Source organism: Mustelus asterias, chromosome 2, assembly GCF_964213995.1.
Source record: "Mustelus asterias chromosome 2, sMusAst1.hap1.1, whole genome shotgun sequence".
NCBI classification, from domain to species: domain Eukaryota; kingdom Metazoa; phylum Chordata; class Chondrichthyes; order Carcharhiniformes; family Triakidae; genus Mustelus; species Mustelus asterias.
The window spans coordinates 4,192,108-4,209,295 of NC_135802.1; the positions used below are offsets into that span (position 1 = coordinate 4,192,108).

At 47.4% G+C, this 17,188-nt stretch overlaps 1 protein-coding gene across 1 annotated transcript; it reads right to left on the bottom strand.

The window, feature by feature from the left end:
* Positions 1 to 6,557: 6,557 nt before the first annotated feature.
* exosc4 (exosome component 4) lies at positions 6,558 to 16,871 on the bottom strand. Its single transcript, XM_078230392.1, has 3 exons — positions 16,653 to 16,871; positions 9,765 to 9,971; positions 6,558 to 7,017 (listed from the first exon to the last, which is right to left on the bottom strand). Exons 1-3 carry the CDS (start codon positions 16,821 to 16,823, stop codon positions 6,658 to 6,660), a joined length of 738 nt encoding a protein of 245 aa, XP_078086518.1. The 5' UTR covers positions 16,824 to 16,871; the 3' UTR covers positions 6,558 to 6,657.
* Between the last annotated feature and the right edge of the window lie 317 nt (positions 16,872 to 17,188).

A 17,188-nucleotide genomic window follows, 5' to 3' on the forward strand; every position in this document is an offset into this window, starting at 1 on the left:
ATTCATTTTGATCATGGCTGTTCATCGAATTCAATATCCTGATTCCCCTCTTCCTCCCATATCCCTTGATCACTTTAGCCCCAAGAGCTATATCTAATTTCTTCTTGAAATCACACAATGTTTTGGCCTCAACTACATTCTGTGGGAGTGAATTCCACACATTCATCACTCTCTGGGTGAAGAAATTTCTCCTCTCCTCAGTTCTTAAAGGTTTACCCCCTTATCCTCAAACTATGACGCTAGTTTGGACTCCCCCACCATTGAGAACATTCTTTCTGAATCTAACCCTGTTAGAATTTTGTAAGTTTCTACGAGATCCGCTCTCACTCTTCTAAACTCCAGTGAATGTAACCCTAACCGATTTAGTATCTCCTCATGTGACAGACAGTCAACATCTTTTCCCAAAGGTAGGGGAGTCTAAAACTAGAGGGCATAGGTTTAAGGTGAGAGGGGAGAGATACAAAAGTGTCCAGAGGGGTAATTTTTTCACACAGAGGGTGGTGAGTGTCTGGAACAAGCTGCCAGAGGTAGTAGTAGAGGCGGGTACAATTTTATCTTTTAAAAAGCTAGTTACATGGGTATGATGGATATAGAGGGATATGGGCCAAATGCGGGCAATTGGGGTTAGCTTAAGGATTTTTTAAAAAAGGGCGGCATGAACAAGTTGGGCCGAAGGGCCTGTTTCCTTGCTGTAAACCTCTATGACTCTATGGCCTGCCATCCCAGGAATCAGCCGGGTAAACCTTCGCTGTGCTCCCTCTATAGCAAGGACATCCTTCCTCAGATAAGGACACCAAAACTGCACACAATACTCCAGGTGTGGCCTCACCAAGGCCCTGTACAATTGCAGCAAAACATCCCTATCCCTATACTCAAATCCTCTCGCTATGAGGCCAACATACCATTTGCCTTCTTTACTGCCTGCTGTACCTGCACGCTTACTTTCAGCGACTGATGCACGAGGACACCAAGGTCTTGCTGAGGGTCCACCTCTCTCAATTTACACCCATTCAAGTAATAATCTGTCTTCCTAATATTGCTACCAAAGTGGATAACCTCACATTTATCCACATTATGCTGCACCTGTCATGCAGATACCCACACACTCAGCCTGTCCAAATCACGCTGAAGCATCTCTGCATCCTCCCTACAGTTCACCCTCCCACCCAACTTTGCATCATCTACAGATTTGGAGGTCATACATTCAGTTCCCTCTTCCAAATCATTAATATATAATGTGAACAGTTGGGGTCCCCCTGCAGAACCTCACTCATCACTGACTGCCAATCAAAAAAGACCCATTTCTGCCAGCTCTTTGCTTCCTATCTGCTAACCAGCTTTCTATCCATCTCAAGACATTACCCACAATCCCATGTGCTTTAATTTCACATGGTAGTCTGTTATGTGAGAAGTTGTCGAAAGCCTTCTGAAAGTCTAAATAAACCACATCCACTGGTTCTCCTCAATCAACCCTACTAGTTACATCCTCAAAGAATTCCAATAGGTTTATCAAGCATGATTTCCCTTGCATAAATCCATGCTGACTTTGTCTGATTATACCACTGCCTTCCAAATGCTTGATAATGGACTGTAGTAACAGTGGCACAGTGTTTAGCCTCACAGCGCCAGGAACCCGGGTTCCATTCCCGGCTTGGGTCACTGTCTGCGTAGGTTTCCTGCCACAGTCCAAAGATGTGTGGGTTAGGTGGATTGGCCATACTAAATTGCTCCTTAGTGTGAGGGGGACTAGCTAGGGTAAATGCATGGGGTTGTGGGGATGGGGTCTTGGTGGGATTGTGGTCGGTGCAGACTCAATGGGCCAAATGGCCTCCCTCTGCACTTTAGGATTCAATGACTCTACAACTTCCCCAATACCGATGTTCGGCTCACTGGTTTACAATTCCGCTTTCTCTCTACTTCCCTTTTTGAATACTGGACTTAACATCAGCTACACCCTCCAATCTGTTGGAACCAGTCCAGAATCCAAAGAATTGCGGAAAATAACCACCCACCAATGGATCGACTATTTCCAGGGCCACTTCCTTAAGTACTCTCCAATGCCTTCACATCCTTCCCAGAGAGCTCTGAATGCAGAGTTACAGAGACAGATATACTTTTATAATAAATTAGCATATACCAATCAAAGATGTATATTTGTTGTTGATTATTTGTGTCCAATCAGTTAACAATCTGCTTTATGTTCTGAGTACAACTGATCAATTACAACATGTGCCCGTCTACTTAATTATAATATCCAATCAGTGTACGGGTATATAAATGCTATCCAGTCTAATTCATTACCTGTTACAACCTGTCATAACTATAGGGTTCATGGTGGGAGATATAGGAAGGATATCAGAGGTAGGTTCTTTACGCAGAGAGTGGTTGGGTTAGGGTTAGGGTTATGGTTGTGGAATGGACTGCTTGCAGTGATAGTGGAGTCAGACACTTTAGGAACATTTAAGTGGTTATTGGATAGGCACATGGAGCACACCAGGATGATAGGGAGTGGAGACACTTTAGGAACATTTAAGCGGTTATTGGATAGGCACATGGAGCACACCAGGATGATAGGGAGTGGGATAGCTTGATCTTGGTTTCGGATAAAGCTCGGCACAACATCGTGGGCCGAAGGGCCTGTTCTGTGCTGTACTGTTCTATGTTCTATGTAATGAACCCTTTCAAGGTATGGATGTTCCACAGATAAACAAATTCTATGTGGAGTTATAAGCATAACCAACCCTTCCGTTATCTGGTGGACCAATTCCACTCTTGAGACTTAGCACCTGCTGTGTTACTGCCTGAGAACTAACAGTTTATGTCCTTGAATGCTTCTTCACACTTTGCAGTGACGTTTTAACCAAACTGATTTATTTAACTCTTTCAGTCTTTCCCCTTAATTACCTGCGTGCTTAATGAAGGGGGGTTCACGGGGTAAACACTGACAGGATGTTCCTTCACCTGTGGAATGGAATAAGGGGCTAACGACTGAGATGAGAAGAATCATTGAATATATTCAAGGCTGAATGAGAGGTTTTTAATCGACAAGGGAGTCGTACATTATGGCATAGACAGGGCAGCTGAGTTAAGGTTAGGACTGACTGGTGTGCACCTAGATTACTCATGCATGATAGCGGCACAGTAGCACAGTGGTTAGCACTGCTGCCTGACAGCACCAGGAACCCAGGTTCGATTCCCAGCTTGGATCACTGTCTGTGTGGAGTCTGCATGTTCTCCCCATATCTGTGTGGGTTTCCTTCAGGTGCTCTGGTTTCCTCCCACAGCCCAAAAGATGTGCTGGTGAGGTGCGAATTTCTCCCTCAGTGTACCCGAACAGGCACCAGAGTGTGGTGACTAGGGGATTTTCACAGTAACTTAATTGCAGTGTTAATGCAAGCCTACTTGTGACATTAATGAATAAACTTAAAAATACCCTTAACAAAGCTCAAAAAGAGACCTTTGGCAATGTCCCACTGCCATCTCCAGCCTTCAGTTATGAATCTTGAAATGCTTAGGGACATGTTAACTATAAAATGGAAATGCTTTTTATCCTCCTCATATACACTCACAGCTGGGACTGTTAGCAGCTGGCACCATGGATGGTGCGAGAGGAGAACTGTGCAGCAAGGATGCTATCGTCAGCCCAGCAATGAACCTGGCAGTTCAGAAATATCACAAGATATTTATACACCTGGATTGCATTGTAAACAATCCCTTTTTGAGAACTTGTCTCCCGTTCCCAGAGGGCTCCTGGCCATCGCCCTCCTTTGTGTGTGAAACTATCAGGATTTTTAACCATGGGGTCATCAGAACTCAGGCCGTCACCCATAGGGGCATTCTTTCAAGCTGGCCGGGGGTGTGAAGAAGGCATTGATACGCTCTGCAATCAGTGAAGTCAGGTGATCGGAGTAGGGTCTTGTTGCTCATTACCAGACCGAGTCGGAAAACCTACTCACAGAGCAACAGCTTTCTGCATCCCTTCCTGTTGTCTGAGATTTCTGGTTATTTGAGAAGAGGTTATTGGAAATAATGAGTGCAGAATTCGGCTTCCTGTGTCTTGATTTGCACCGAGTCCCATTCTAACCTCTTGTGTTTACTGACTTACGCTGGGCCCTAGTTAAGTAATGCCTTGCACCACCACGGTGACACAGCGGTTAGCACTGCTGCCTCACAGCGCCAGGGACCTGGGTTCGATTCCCGGCTTGGGTCACTGTCTGTGTGGAGTTTGCACATTCTCCCCGTGTCTGCGTGGGTTTCCTCCCAAAGTCCAAAGACGTGCGGGTTAGGTGGATTGGCTATGCTAAATTGACCCTAGTGACAGGGGTATTAGCAGGGTAAATGCGTGGGGTTTCAGGAATAGGCCCTGGGTGGAATTGTGGTCGGTACAGACTCGATAGGCCAAATAGCCTCCTCTGCACTGTAGGAATTTTAAAATTCTCATCCTTGTTTTCAAATAGCTCCACAGCCTCTCCTCATCTCCATAATTTCCTCCAGTTCCACAACCCAGATCTCTGCACTCACTCTGACCGCCTCTGCATTCCTGAATTTAATCGCTCCAACACCAGTGGCTGTGCCTTCAGCTGCCTGAACCCTGATCTCTGGAATTTGCCTCCTACGTCTTGTCACCTCTCTTTCGTCCTTTAAAATGCTCCATAAGATCTACCAGTTTGAGCAAGCTTTTGGCAAGTGGCCCTAATATCATCTTCTGTGACTCGCTGCATAACACTCTCTGGGAGCCACAGGAACACGAGAGAGGAGAAGTCCACCATACCGTCCATCGAGCCTGCTCTGCTGTTAAATATGATCAAAGCTTATTGAGTACTGTAAGATCCCAACTATGGATAGTGGGTTTTAAACAAAAAGAGGTTTGCACGTGTAGATTTAAAAAAAAAACATGCTTATTGTAGGAGCTGTTACCTGTAGAGTAGAAATTAAAACTAAACAGGAGCCTGCAAAACTCCCAATGACATCACCATCAAATTACGTGACCAGCTCTTAAAGCAATCATGCAACCAGTTAAATATATAACATCCCTCCCCCTTTACATCTGTGGTCATGACAACAATCACTACGATGTTATACATAGGATCATTAATAGTCTGGACGAGTACTATGCATCATTAATCATTATACACTATCAATAAGAAAGTCAATCAGGAGGATGCATAATCCTCTTTGGTTGTACACACTGTTCTGGAATTTGGCTGTCCTTGTCACTAGAACAGTAGACAATTATTTTCTTGGAACTAATTCTGCATCACACTCACACGGTGTAGTAGCAAAGACACAATCATCAGGCGACTCGGATTGAACTAAGTCTTCCGCAGTCGTAGTCACAACACTAGAGACTGAAGAAGTTCGTACTTCTGGAGATGATTCTGAGAAATCGTTTTGAGATTACTACAATTGGTCAGCATGGAGTCTCCAAACTATTTCATCATCTGGGGTGGCACAGTGGTTCGCACCGCTGCCTCACAGCGCCAGGAACCTGGGTTTGATTCAGGTCTTGGGTCACTGTGCGGAGTTTGCACATTATCCCTGTGTCTGCGTGGGTTTCCTCCAGGTGCTCAGTTTCCTCCCACAGTCCGAAAGACGTGTGGGTTAGGTTGATTGGCTATGCTAAATTGTCCCTTAGTGTCCCGGGATGAGTAGGTTCGAGGGATTAGCGGGGTAAATATGGGGAGTTATGGGGATAGGACCTGGGTGGGATTGTGGTCGGTGCAGACTCACTGGGCTGAAGAGCCTCCTTCTGCACTGTAGGGATTCTATGAACTTCAGTTTTAAATGTGTAAAACATTAGATCCAGCTTCCCACCTAGCTTTGCATCATGTGTGAATTTGTAAATATTGCATTTGATCCCCACATCCAAATCATTGCTATACATTGTGAACAGCTGGGACACATGTACTAATCCTTACTGTACCCCACAATCCACAGCCTTACAACATGAGAATGACGCGTTTATTCCTACTCTCCGTTCTCTGTCAATCCTCAATATATTGCCTCCTATCCCACGTGCTTTTATTTTAGTAATCAACCTCCAGCACATCTTTGGACATTAAGAGGCAATTTAGCATGGTCAATCTATCTAACTTGCACATTTTTGGACTGTGGGAGAAAACCGGAGCACCCGGAGGAAACCCACGCAGACACGGGGAGAACGTGTTAATTCCACACAGTCGCCCAAGGTCAGAATTGAATGTGGGTCCCGGGCGCTGTAAGGCAGCAGTGCGAAACACTGTACCATCGTGCCGCCCCAAACATACGAATTAAGAGTAGGCCACTCGGCCCCTCGCGGCTGCTCTGCTATTCAATAAGATCGCGGCTGATCGGATTGTGGCCTCAACTCCATATTTGACTAACTCCGATAACCTTTGACACCCTCATTAGTCCAGAACTATCTACCTCTCCCTTAAAAATATTCAGTGACTCTATGTCTCCACCGCTCTCAGACTGACGAAACCTTCAATAACATGTCTCCCTTTTCAGGAACAAATGTTACTCACACATTTTACACATGACACTGAATTAGGTGACAGAGGAAGGAAGGTCCAAAGTTTTGTAATAATCCTTTAATATAAAAAAAGTATCAATTTTATTGAGGGGAACTCTCACACACCCAACACAACAACATGGAAGAGTCCGTCTCTTGGCCCATCACTCCCCCACCAGCGTGGTAACTTCCTGCACGTGCTCCCTGACCACGCGGTCCAGCACAGCGTACACATCCCTGCACGCCTTGGCTGCTGCGTCCACCACTTTCTCCAGGTGGTCCTCGTGCAGTCTGGAGTTCATTTCCAGCAGAGCGATCTGCTGAGACTTGGGGAGCAGGGCCAGTGCCACCTGGGGGCCCCCGACAGACTCCTCGATGTAGCTGAGGTCCACCAAGGGGCTGTCCTCAATAAATCCCGTGGAGCAGGCGCACACATAGTCCCGCATGGGGATCCCTGCGTCAATGACAGCCAGAGTCGCCGCATTGACACAGGCGCAATAGTTCCCACCGTCTGCCTGCAGGATCTGTGGGAGAGGAAAGAAAACCGGATGTGAGCAGGGAGGGGATTAATTCCCAGTTCAATTCCAATCATAGAATCCCTATAGTGCAGAGGAGGCCATTCAGCCCATCGAGTCTGTACCGACCACAATCCCACCGAGGCCCTATCCCCATAACCCCATGCATTTACCCTGCCAATTCCTCTGACACTAAGGGTCAATTTAGCGTGGCCAATCCACCTAACCCGCACATCTATGGACTGTGGGAGGAAACCGGAGCACCCGGAGGAAACCCACGCAAACACGGGGAGAATGTGCAAACTCCACACGGACAGTGACCCGAGGCCGGAATTGAACCTGGGACCCTGGCGCTGTGAGGCAGCAGTGTTAACCACTGCGCCACCGTGCCACGCATATGAGGAGAAGGGCTGCACAGCGCCTTTGTAGTCAGTCCTGCGGTCCAGAGCTAGACAAGCACCAGTCTGACCTTCAACCTGCCATCAAAGCTCCCCTAGTGACACCACAGGTAAATACACATCAGTGAATGTTTAATTCACCATAGGAAGAGGAGCCCATTCAGCCCCTCCAAACCATTACACAGGAGGAGGCGACCACTCAGCCCCTCTTGAGGCTAAATCACGGGACCAGAAGGTCAGTCAGCCCTCTCAAACCTGTTAAATCATTCTGTTAGATCACCACTGATCTGGACATCAACTCCATTTATCCACCTTTGCTCTGTGACCCTTAATTCCCTGACCAACACAATTCTATCCACCTCAGTTTTGGAATCTCCCTCCCAGCACCAACACCCTCTTCTTGGGCAGGGGTGCGGGTGGCGAGTTCCAGGTGATCAATCCCTTTGCGTGAAGAAACGCTGCTTGACATCACCCCCTGAGCAGCCGGCTTCTCATTGAGCTGCTTCTGGGCTGTCTCACCACCCCCACCCAGAGGAAATAATTTCCGTTTATCTTCGGTCAGGCTGACTTCAATGAGCCAGAAACAGTGAAACGGGCTGTTGGCAAACAGCAGGTCAGAGCCTGGGAATGACTAACTCTTACATCACTGGCAGAGCACAATCGCACGCAGGATATCAAAGAAACATTTCAGCAAAAATTATCACCAGAAAATGTTGGGATTTTTTTCAGAAGCAGAATGTCTTGGCCGATCGCAAGTACACAGCGAGCAACAACTGTAGAGTCACTTCACAACTGCTGGACAGGAGAAACATAGAAGATAGGAGTAGGAGGCCATTCGGCCTGCTCTGCCATTCATCACAATCATGGCTGATCATCCAACTCAGTTGCCTAATCATGCTTTCCCCCCATAACCACAGAACAAATTCCCCTCCAATTCTCGGTTCTCAAACAATGACGAGACAGAGAACAGGAATGAGGTAGAAAACCTGGTGAACTGGTGCGGCAACAATCATCTCTCCCTCAATGTCAACAAAACGAAGGAGATAGTCATCGACTTCAGGAAGCGTAAAGGGGATGAAGTGGAAATAGTCGAGAACTTCAAGTTTTAGGTGTTCAGATCACCAACAACCTGTCCTGGTCCCCCCATGCCGACACTATAGTTAAGAAAGCCCACCAACACCTCTACTTTCTCAGAAGACTAAGAAAATTTGGCATGCCAGCTACAACTCTCACCAACTTTTACGGATGCACCATAGAAAGCATTCTTTCTGGTTGTATCACAGTTCGGTCTGGGCTCCTGCTCTGCCCAAGACTGCAAGGAACTACAAAAGGTTGTGAATGTAGCCCAATCCATCACACAAACCAGCCTCCCATCCATTGACTCTGTCTACACTTCCCGCTGCCTTGGCAAAGCAGCCAGCATAATTAAGGATCCCACGGACCCCGGACATTCTCTCTTCCACCTTCTTCCTTTGGGAAAGAGATACAAAAGTCTGAGGACACGTACCAACCGACTCAAGAACATCTTCTTCCCTGCTGTGGTCAGACTTTTGAATGGACCTACTTCGTATTAACTTGATCTTTCTCTACACCCTAGCTATGACTGTAACACTACATTCTGCACTCTCTCGTTTCCTTCTCTATGAATGGTATGTTTTGTATAGCGCGCAAGAATCAATACTTTTCACTGTATACTAGTACATGTGACAATAATAAATCAAATCAAAAAACATTTGATCCCATTCGCCCCAAGTGCTATATCCAGCCGCCTCTTCAATACATTCAATGTTTTGGCATCAACTGCTTCCTGTGGTAATGAATTCCACAGACTCACCACTCTCTGGGTGAAGAAATGTCTCCTCACCTCCACCCTAAATGGTTCTGGACTCCCCCACCATCGGGAATATCCTCCCTGCATCTATCCTGTCTAGTCCTGTTAGAATTTTATAAGTCTCTCTGAGATCCCCCCTCATCCGTCGAAACTCCAGCGAAAACAATCCTAACCTGGTCAATATTTCTTCACGGATCAGTCCCGCCATCCCCGGAATCAGCCTGGTAAACCTTCGCTGCACTCCCTCGAGAGCAAGAACAACCTTCCTCAGAAAAGGAGACCAAAACTGCACACAATACTCTCGGTGTGGCCTCACCAAGGCCCTGTGTAATTGCAGAGGAAAGGAGAGAATCTCGTTACAGGGGTATCCTCACATTACTCACTGCCAGAGGTCAGAGCCGGAGCTGGGAGCCAGCAGGAGCAATGCTCCCCAGTCCAGGGCAGAGATGGGATCAGGCTGGGGACAAGGAGTGCTAGAATTAAATGTTAAGGTGCAGGGCCAGGGAAGGCATCATGCTGCAACATACCTGCACATAGATGTCAATCTGGGATCGTGGGTAAAGCTGAGTTAAGATGGCAGCTTCGAACGTCTGTTTCAGATGCAAGGTCATCTCAGAAGATTTGCGATCACCATGAGGGCGCCTCTTACGCTCACCCGTGCTGAAGGTCGCCATGCTGTACTGACAGTTCACCATCGCCTTGTCGTGAAGGGCTTTACTGCGAGCACCACGCATCTAAAACAACGGATACGTAACCACCAACCACTCAACAGTGATACATTGCACTGACACACTAATCTCAGAGCTTTACTCTGTATCTAACCCCGTGCTGTACCTGTCCTGGGAGTGTTTGATGGGGACAGTGTAGAGGGAGCTTTACTCTGTATCGAACCCCGTGCTGTACCTGTCCTGGGCGTGTTTGATAGGGACAGTGTAGAGGGAGCTTTACTCTGTATCTAACCCCGTGCTGTGCCTGTCCTGGGAGTGTTTGATAGGGGACAGTGTAGAGGGAGCTTTACTCTGTATCTAACCCCGTGCTGTGCCTGTCCTGGGAGTGTTTGATAGGGGACAGTGTAGAGGGAGCTTTACTCTGTATCTAACCCCGTGCTGTACCTGTCCTGGGAGTGTTTGATGGGGACAGTGTAGAGGTAGCTTTACTCTGTATCTAACCCCGTGCTGTACCTATCCTGGGAGTGTTTGATAGGGACAGTGTAGAGGGAGCTTTACTCTGTATCTAACCCCGTACTGTACCTGTCCTGGGAGTGTTTGATGGGGACAGTGTAGAGGGAGCTTTACTCTGTATCTAACCCCGTGCTGTACCTGTCCTGGGAGTGTTTGATGGGGACAGTGTAGAGGGAGCTTTACTCTGTATCTAACCCCGTGCTGTACCTGTCCTGGGAGTGTTTGATGGGGACAGTGTAGAGGGAGCTTTACTCTGTATCTAACCCCGTGCTGTACCTGTCCTGGGAGTGTTTGATGGGGACAGTGTAGAGGGAGCTTTACTCTGTATCTAACCCCGTGCTGTACCTGTCCTGGGAGTGTTTGATGGGGACAGTGTAGAGGGAGCTTTACTCTGTATCTAACCCCGTACTGTATCTGTCCTGGGAGTGTTTGATGGGGACAGTGTCGAGGGAGTTTTACTCTGTATCTAACCCCGTGCTGTACCTATCCTGGGAGTGTTTGATGGGGACAGTGTAGAGGGAGCTTCACTCTGTATCTAACCCCGTGCTGTACCTGTCCTGGGAGTGTTTGATGGGGACAGTGTAGAGGGAGCTTCACTCTGTATCTAACCCCGTGCTATACCTGTCCTGGGAGTGTTTGATGGGGACAGTTTAGAGGGAGCTTTACTCTGTATCTAACCCCATGCTGTACCTGTCCTGGGAGTGTTTGATGGGGGACAATGTAGAGGGAGCTTTACTCTGTATCTAACCCCGTGCTGTACCAGTCCTGGGAGTGTTTGATGGGGACAGTGTAGAGGGAGCTTTACTCTGTATCTAACCCCGTGCTGTACCTGTCCTGGGAGTGTTTGATGGGGACAGTGTAGAGGGAGCTTTACTCTGTATCTAACCCCATGCTGTACCTGTCCTGGGAGTGTCTGATGGGCACAGTGTAGAGGGAGCTTTACTCTGTATCTAACCCCGTGCTGTACCTGTCCTGGGAGTGTTTGATGGGGACAGTGTAGAGGGAGCTTTACTCTGTATCGAACCCCATGCTGTACCTGTCCTGGGAGTGTCTGATGGGCATTATGTGGAGATGCCGGCGTTGGACTGGGGTAAACACAGTAAGAAGTTTAACAACACCAGGTTAAAGTCCAACAGGTTTATTTGGTAGCAAAAGCCACACAAGCTTTCAGAGCTCCAAGCCCCTTCTTCAGGTGAGTGGGAATTCTGTTCACAAACAGGTCATATAAAGACACAAACTCAATTTACAGAATAATGGTTGGAATGCGACTACTTACAGCCAATCAAGATGAATGAACACCGCTCGACAATCACCAGACAAGACTGTTCTCTTCCTGTTGGGGAGCACTTCAGCGGTCACGGGCATTCGGCCTCTGATATTCGGGTAAGCGTTCTCCAAGGTGGCCTTCACGACACACGACAGCGCAGAGTCGCTGAGCAGAAACTGATAGCCAAGTTCCGCACACACGAGGACGGCCTCAACCGGGATATTGGGTTCATGTCACACTATCTGTAACCCCCACAGCTTGCCTGGACCTGCAGAGTTTCACTGGCTGTCTTGTCTGGAGACAATACATATCTTTTTAGCATGCCTTGATGCTCTCTCCACTCACGTTGTTTGTATCTTAAAGACTTGATTAGTTGTAAGTATTCGCATTCCAACCATTATTCATGTAAATTGAGTCTGTGTCTTTATAAGCTCTGTTTGTGAACAGAATTCCCACTCACCTGAAGACGGGTTACACTTGAACTACAAGGGGACCAATAGAACATAGAACATAGAACATTACAGCGCAGAACAGGCCCTTCGGCCCACGATGTTGCACCGACCAGTTAAAAAAAAAACTGTGACCCTCCAACCTAAACCAATTTCTTTTCGTCCATGAACCTATCTACGGATCTCTTAAACGCCCCCAAACTAGGCGCATTTACTACTGATGCTGGCAGGGCATTCCAATCCCTCACCACCCTCTGGGTAAAGAACCTACCCCTGACATCGGTTCTATAACTACCCCCCCTCAATTTAAAGCCATGCCCCCTCGTGCTGGATTTCTCCATCAGAGGAAAAAGGCTATCACTATCCACCCTATCTAAACCTCTAATCATCTTATATGTTTCAATAAGATCCCCTCTTAGCCGCCGCCTTTCCAGCGAAAACAATCCCAAATCCCTCAGCCTCTCCTCATAGGATCTCCCCTCCATACCAGGCAACATCCTGGTAAACCTCCTCTGCACCCTCTCCAAAGCCTCCACATCCTTCCTGTAATGTGGGGACCAGAACTGCACACAGTACTCCAAGTGCGGCCGCACCAGAGTTGTGTACAGTTGCAACATAACGCTACGACTCCTAAATTCAATCCCCCTACCAATAAACGCCAAGACACCATATGCCTTCTTAACAACCTTATCTACTTGATTCCCAACTTTCAGGGATCTATGCACACATACACCTAGATCCCTCTGCTCCTCCACACTATTCAAAGTCCTCCCGTTAGCCCTATACTCAACACATCTGTTATTCCTACCAAAGTGAATTACCTCACACTTCTCCGCATTAAACTCCATCCGCCACCTCTCGGCCCAACTTTGCAACCTGTCTAAGTCTTCCTGCAAACTACGACACCCTTCCTCACTGTCTACCACACCACCGACTTTGGTGTCATCAGCAAATTTGCTAATCCACCCAACTATACCCTCATCCAGATCATTAATAAATATTACAAACAGCAGTGGCCCCAAAACAGATCCCTGAGGTACACCACTTGTAACCGCACTCCATGATGAATATTTACTATCAACCACCACCCTCTGTTTCCTATCCGCTAGCCAATTCCTGATCCAATTTCCTAGATCACCCCCAATCCCATACATCTGCATTTTCTGCAGAAGCCTACCATGGTGAACCTTATCAAACGCCTTACTAAAATCCATATATACCACGTCCACTGCCTTGCCCCCATCCACCTCCTTGGTCACTTTCTCAAAAAACTCAATATACTTGCAGGGAGATTTGCGAGTGTTATTGGGGAGGGTTTAAACTAGATTTGCAGGGGGATGGGAACCAGAGTGCCAGAGCAGATAGTGGAGCAGGGGTAAAAAGACAGGTTAGTTCAAGCTAAATCACAAATGGAAGGGTAGAGTGTGGTGGAAATAATTTTTTGAGGTGTGTCTATTTCAATGCCAGGAGTATTGTGGGGAAGGCAGATGAGCTGAAGGCGTGGATAGACACATGGAAATATGACATTATAGCCATTAGTGAAACTTGGCTACAGGAGGGGCAGGACTGGCAGCTCAATGTTCCAGGGTTCCAATGTTTCAGGCGGGATAGAGGCAGAGGGATAAAAGGTGGGGGGGTGGCATTGTTGGTCAGGGAAAATGTTACAGCGGTACTCAGGCAGGATAGATTAGGGAGCTTGTCTACAGAGGCCCTATGGGTGGAGCTGAGAAACAGGAAAGGTATGACCACATTAATGGGCTTGTATTATAGACCACCCAATAGTCAGCGAGAATTGGAGGAGCAAATCAGCGGAGATAGCTGACAACTGCAAGAAACACAAAGTTGTGATAGTAGGGGATTTTAATTTTCCACATATAGATTGGGACTCGCATACTGTTAAAGGTTTAGACGGGGTAGAGTTTGTAAAATGTGTTCAGGAGAATTTTCTACACCAGTGTATAGAGGTGCCAACTAGAGAGGATGCGATATTGGATCTCCTATTGGGAAATGAGTTAGGGCAGGTGATGGATGTGAGTGCGAGGGAACACTTTGGATCCAGTGATCATAATGCCATTAGTTTCAACCTGATCGTGGATAAGGATAGATCTGGTCCTCGGGTTGAAGTTCTGAACTGGAAAAAGGCCAAATTTGATGAAATGAGAAGGGATCTGGGAAGTGTGGATTGGCACAGGCTGTTCTCTGGCAAGGATGTAAATGGAAAGTGGAGGCCTTCAAAGGAGAGATTTTGAGAGTGCAGAGTTTGTATGTTCCTGTCAGGATTAAAGGCAAAGTAAATAGGAATAAGGAACCTTGGTTCTGGAGGGAGATTGTAACACTGATTAAGAGGAAGAGAGAGTTGTATGAAATGTACAGGCAGCAAGGAACACATCAGATGCTCGAGGAGTATAAAAAGTGCAAGAAGCTACTTAAGAGGGAAATCAGGAGGGCTAAAAGAAGACATGAGGTTGCTTTGGCAGAGAGAGTGAAGGAAAATCCAAAGAGCTTCTATAGGTATGTTAGGAGCAAAAGGATAGTGAGGGATTGGTCCTCTTGAAGACCAGAGTGGTAGACTGTGTATGGAACCAAAAGAGATGGGGGAGATACTGAATGGTTTTTTTGCATCCTTATTTACTGAGGAAAGGGGCATGGAGTCTACGGAAATAGGGCAAACTGATAGGGAGGCCATGGAACCTTTACAGATTAAAGGGGAGGAGGTGCTCGCTGTCTTGAGGCAAAGCAGAGTGGATAAATCCCCAGGACCGGACAGGGTATTCCCACGGACCTTGAGGGAAGCTAGTGTTGAACTTGCAGGGGCCCTGGCAGACATATTTAAAATGTCAGTATTCACGGGGGAGGTGCCGGACGATTGGAGAGTGGCTCATGTTGTTCCGTTGTTTAAAAAAGGTTCCAAAAGAAATCCGGGAAATTATCGGCCAGTAAGTTTGACGTCGGTGGTGGGCAAGTTATTGGAAGGTGTGATAAGGGATAGGATCTACAAATATTTGGATAGACAGGGACTTATTAGGAAGAGAACATGGCTTTGTGCGTGGTAGGTCATGTTTGACCAATCTATTAGAGTTTTTCGAGGAGGTTACCAGGAAAGTGGATGAAGGGAAGGCGGTGGATGTTGTCTATCTGGATTTCAGCAAGGCCTTTGACAAGGTCCCTCATGGGAGGTTAGTTAGGAAGGTTCAGTCGCTAGGTATACATGGGGAGGTAGTAAATTGGATAAGACACTGGCTCAATGGAAGAAGCCAGAGAGTGGTTGTGGAGGATTGCTTCTCTGAGTGGAGGCCTGTGACTAGTGGTGTGCCGCAGGGATCGGTGTTGGGTCCATTGTTGTTTGTCATCTATATCAATGATCTGGATGATAATGTGGTAAATTGGATCAGCAAGTTTGCTGATGATACAAAGATTGGAGGTGTAGTGGACAGTGAGGAAGGTTTTCAAAGCTTGCAGAGGGATTTGGACCAACTAGAAAAATGGGCTGAAAAATGGCAAATGGAATTTAACGCAGACAAGTGTGAGATATTGCACTTTGGAAGGCCAAACCAAAGTAGAACGTACAGGGTAAATGGTAGGACTCTGAAGAGTGCAGTTGAACAGAGGGATCTGGGAATACAGGTACAGAATTCCCTAAAAGTGACGTCACAGGTGGATAGGGTCGTAAAGAGTGCCTTTGGTACATTGGCCTTTATAAATCGGAGTATCGAGTATAAAAGTTGGAGTGTTATGGTAAGGTTATATAAGGCATTGGTGAGGCCGAATTTGGAGTATTGTGTACATTTTGGTCACCTAGTTACAGGAAGGATGTAAATAAGATTGAAAGAGTGCAGAAAAGGTTCACAAGGATGTTGCCGGGACTTGAGAAGCTGATTTACAGAGAGAGATTGAATAGGTTGGGACTTTATTCCCTGGAGTGTAGAAGATTGAGGGGAGATTTGATAGAGGTGTATAAGATTTTGATGGGTATAGATAGAGTGAATGCAAGCAGGCTTTTTCCGCTGAGGCTAGGGGAGAAAAAAACCAGAGGGCATGGGTTAAGGGTGAAAGGAGAAAAGTTTAAAGGGAATATTAGGGGGGGCTTCTTCACGCAGAGAGTGGTGGGAGTGTGGAATGAGCTGCCGGATAAAGTGGTAAATGCGGGGTCACTTTTAACATTTAAGAAAAACTTGGACGGGTTCATGGATGAGAGGGGTGTGGAGGGATATGGTCCAAGTGCAGGTCAGTGGGACTAGGCAAAAAATGGTTCGGCACAGACAAGAAGGGCCAAAAGGCCTGTTTCTGAGCTGTAATTTTCTATGGTTCTAAGGGGCTTGGAGCTCCGAAAGCTTGTGTGGCTTGTGCTACCAAATAAACCTGTTGGACTGTAACCTGGTGTTGTGAGACTTCTTACTGTGTTTGATGGGGACAGTGTCGAGGGAGCTTTACTCTGTATCTAACTGTAGTGCCGTTGCTGCACATGCGCACTGGGTGGCTGCTGTCGGTGCCGCGCATGCGCAGTGCCGCCGCTCTCACCTCGTGCGGACCGTAAACCACCGCCAGCGCCTTGGTGTTTCCCTGCTCGATGTAAGCCGAGCCGTCCGCCTGAGCGAACACCCCCATCCGCGCCTGGATCTTCCTGAGCTCGGTGGGCTTCCTGCCGTCGATGCGGTACCCCTGGTCCGATAGCAGCTCCATCCCCGCCATCTTGTCAGAACGCGCGCCCGCCGCCGGACTTCACTACCCAGAATCCCCAGCCGGAGGCGCGGGGCCTGCCGGGAGCACGGACTACATCTCCCGGCATCCCCGGCTATATCCGGGAAGTGACGAGTGCACTCTGGGGGTTGTAGTCCATTGGCCACCTGTCTGATCAGAGTGAGAGAATCGGGAATCTGTGACAGGAACTGCACATTTTTCATGGTCAGAACATTTGTGACTCCGGAATAAAGAATCTTCCTGTCAGGAAAATGTTTGTTTTTTCTGAATTGAAGAGATGAGGATATTCTGGGTGTGAACCAATAATCGGCTGGGCGTTGTAATACTCTGCCGCCTGATTGGACAGTGAATGCACC

Bases quoted from the DNA above. Each gene is read 5' to 3' on its own strand.
- exosc4 (XM_078230392.1), bottom strand. From the start codon at position 16,823: ATGGCGGGGATGGAGCTGCTATCGGACCAGGGGTACCGCATCGACGGC. The intron at 9,972-16,652 runs GTGAGAGCGGCG...CCGTTGTTTTAG, and splicing joins TGGTTTACGGTCCGCACGAG to ATGCGTGGTGCTCGCAGTAA. The intron at 7,018-9,764 runs GTATGTTGCAGC...CCTCTCCCACAG, and splicing joins AGATTGACATCTATGTGCAG to ATCCTGCAGGCAGACGGTGG.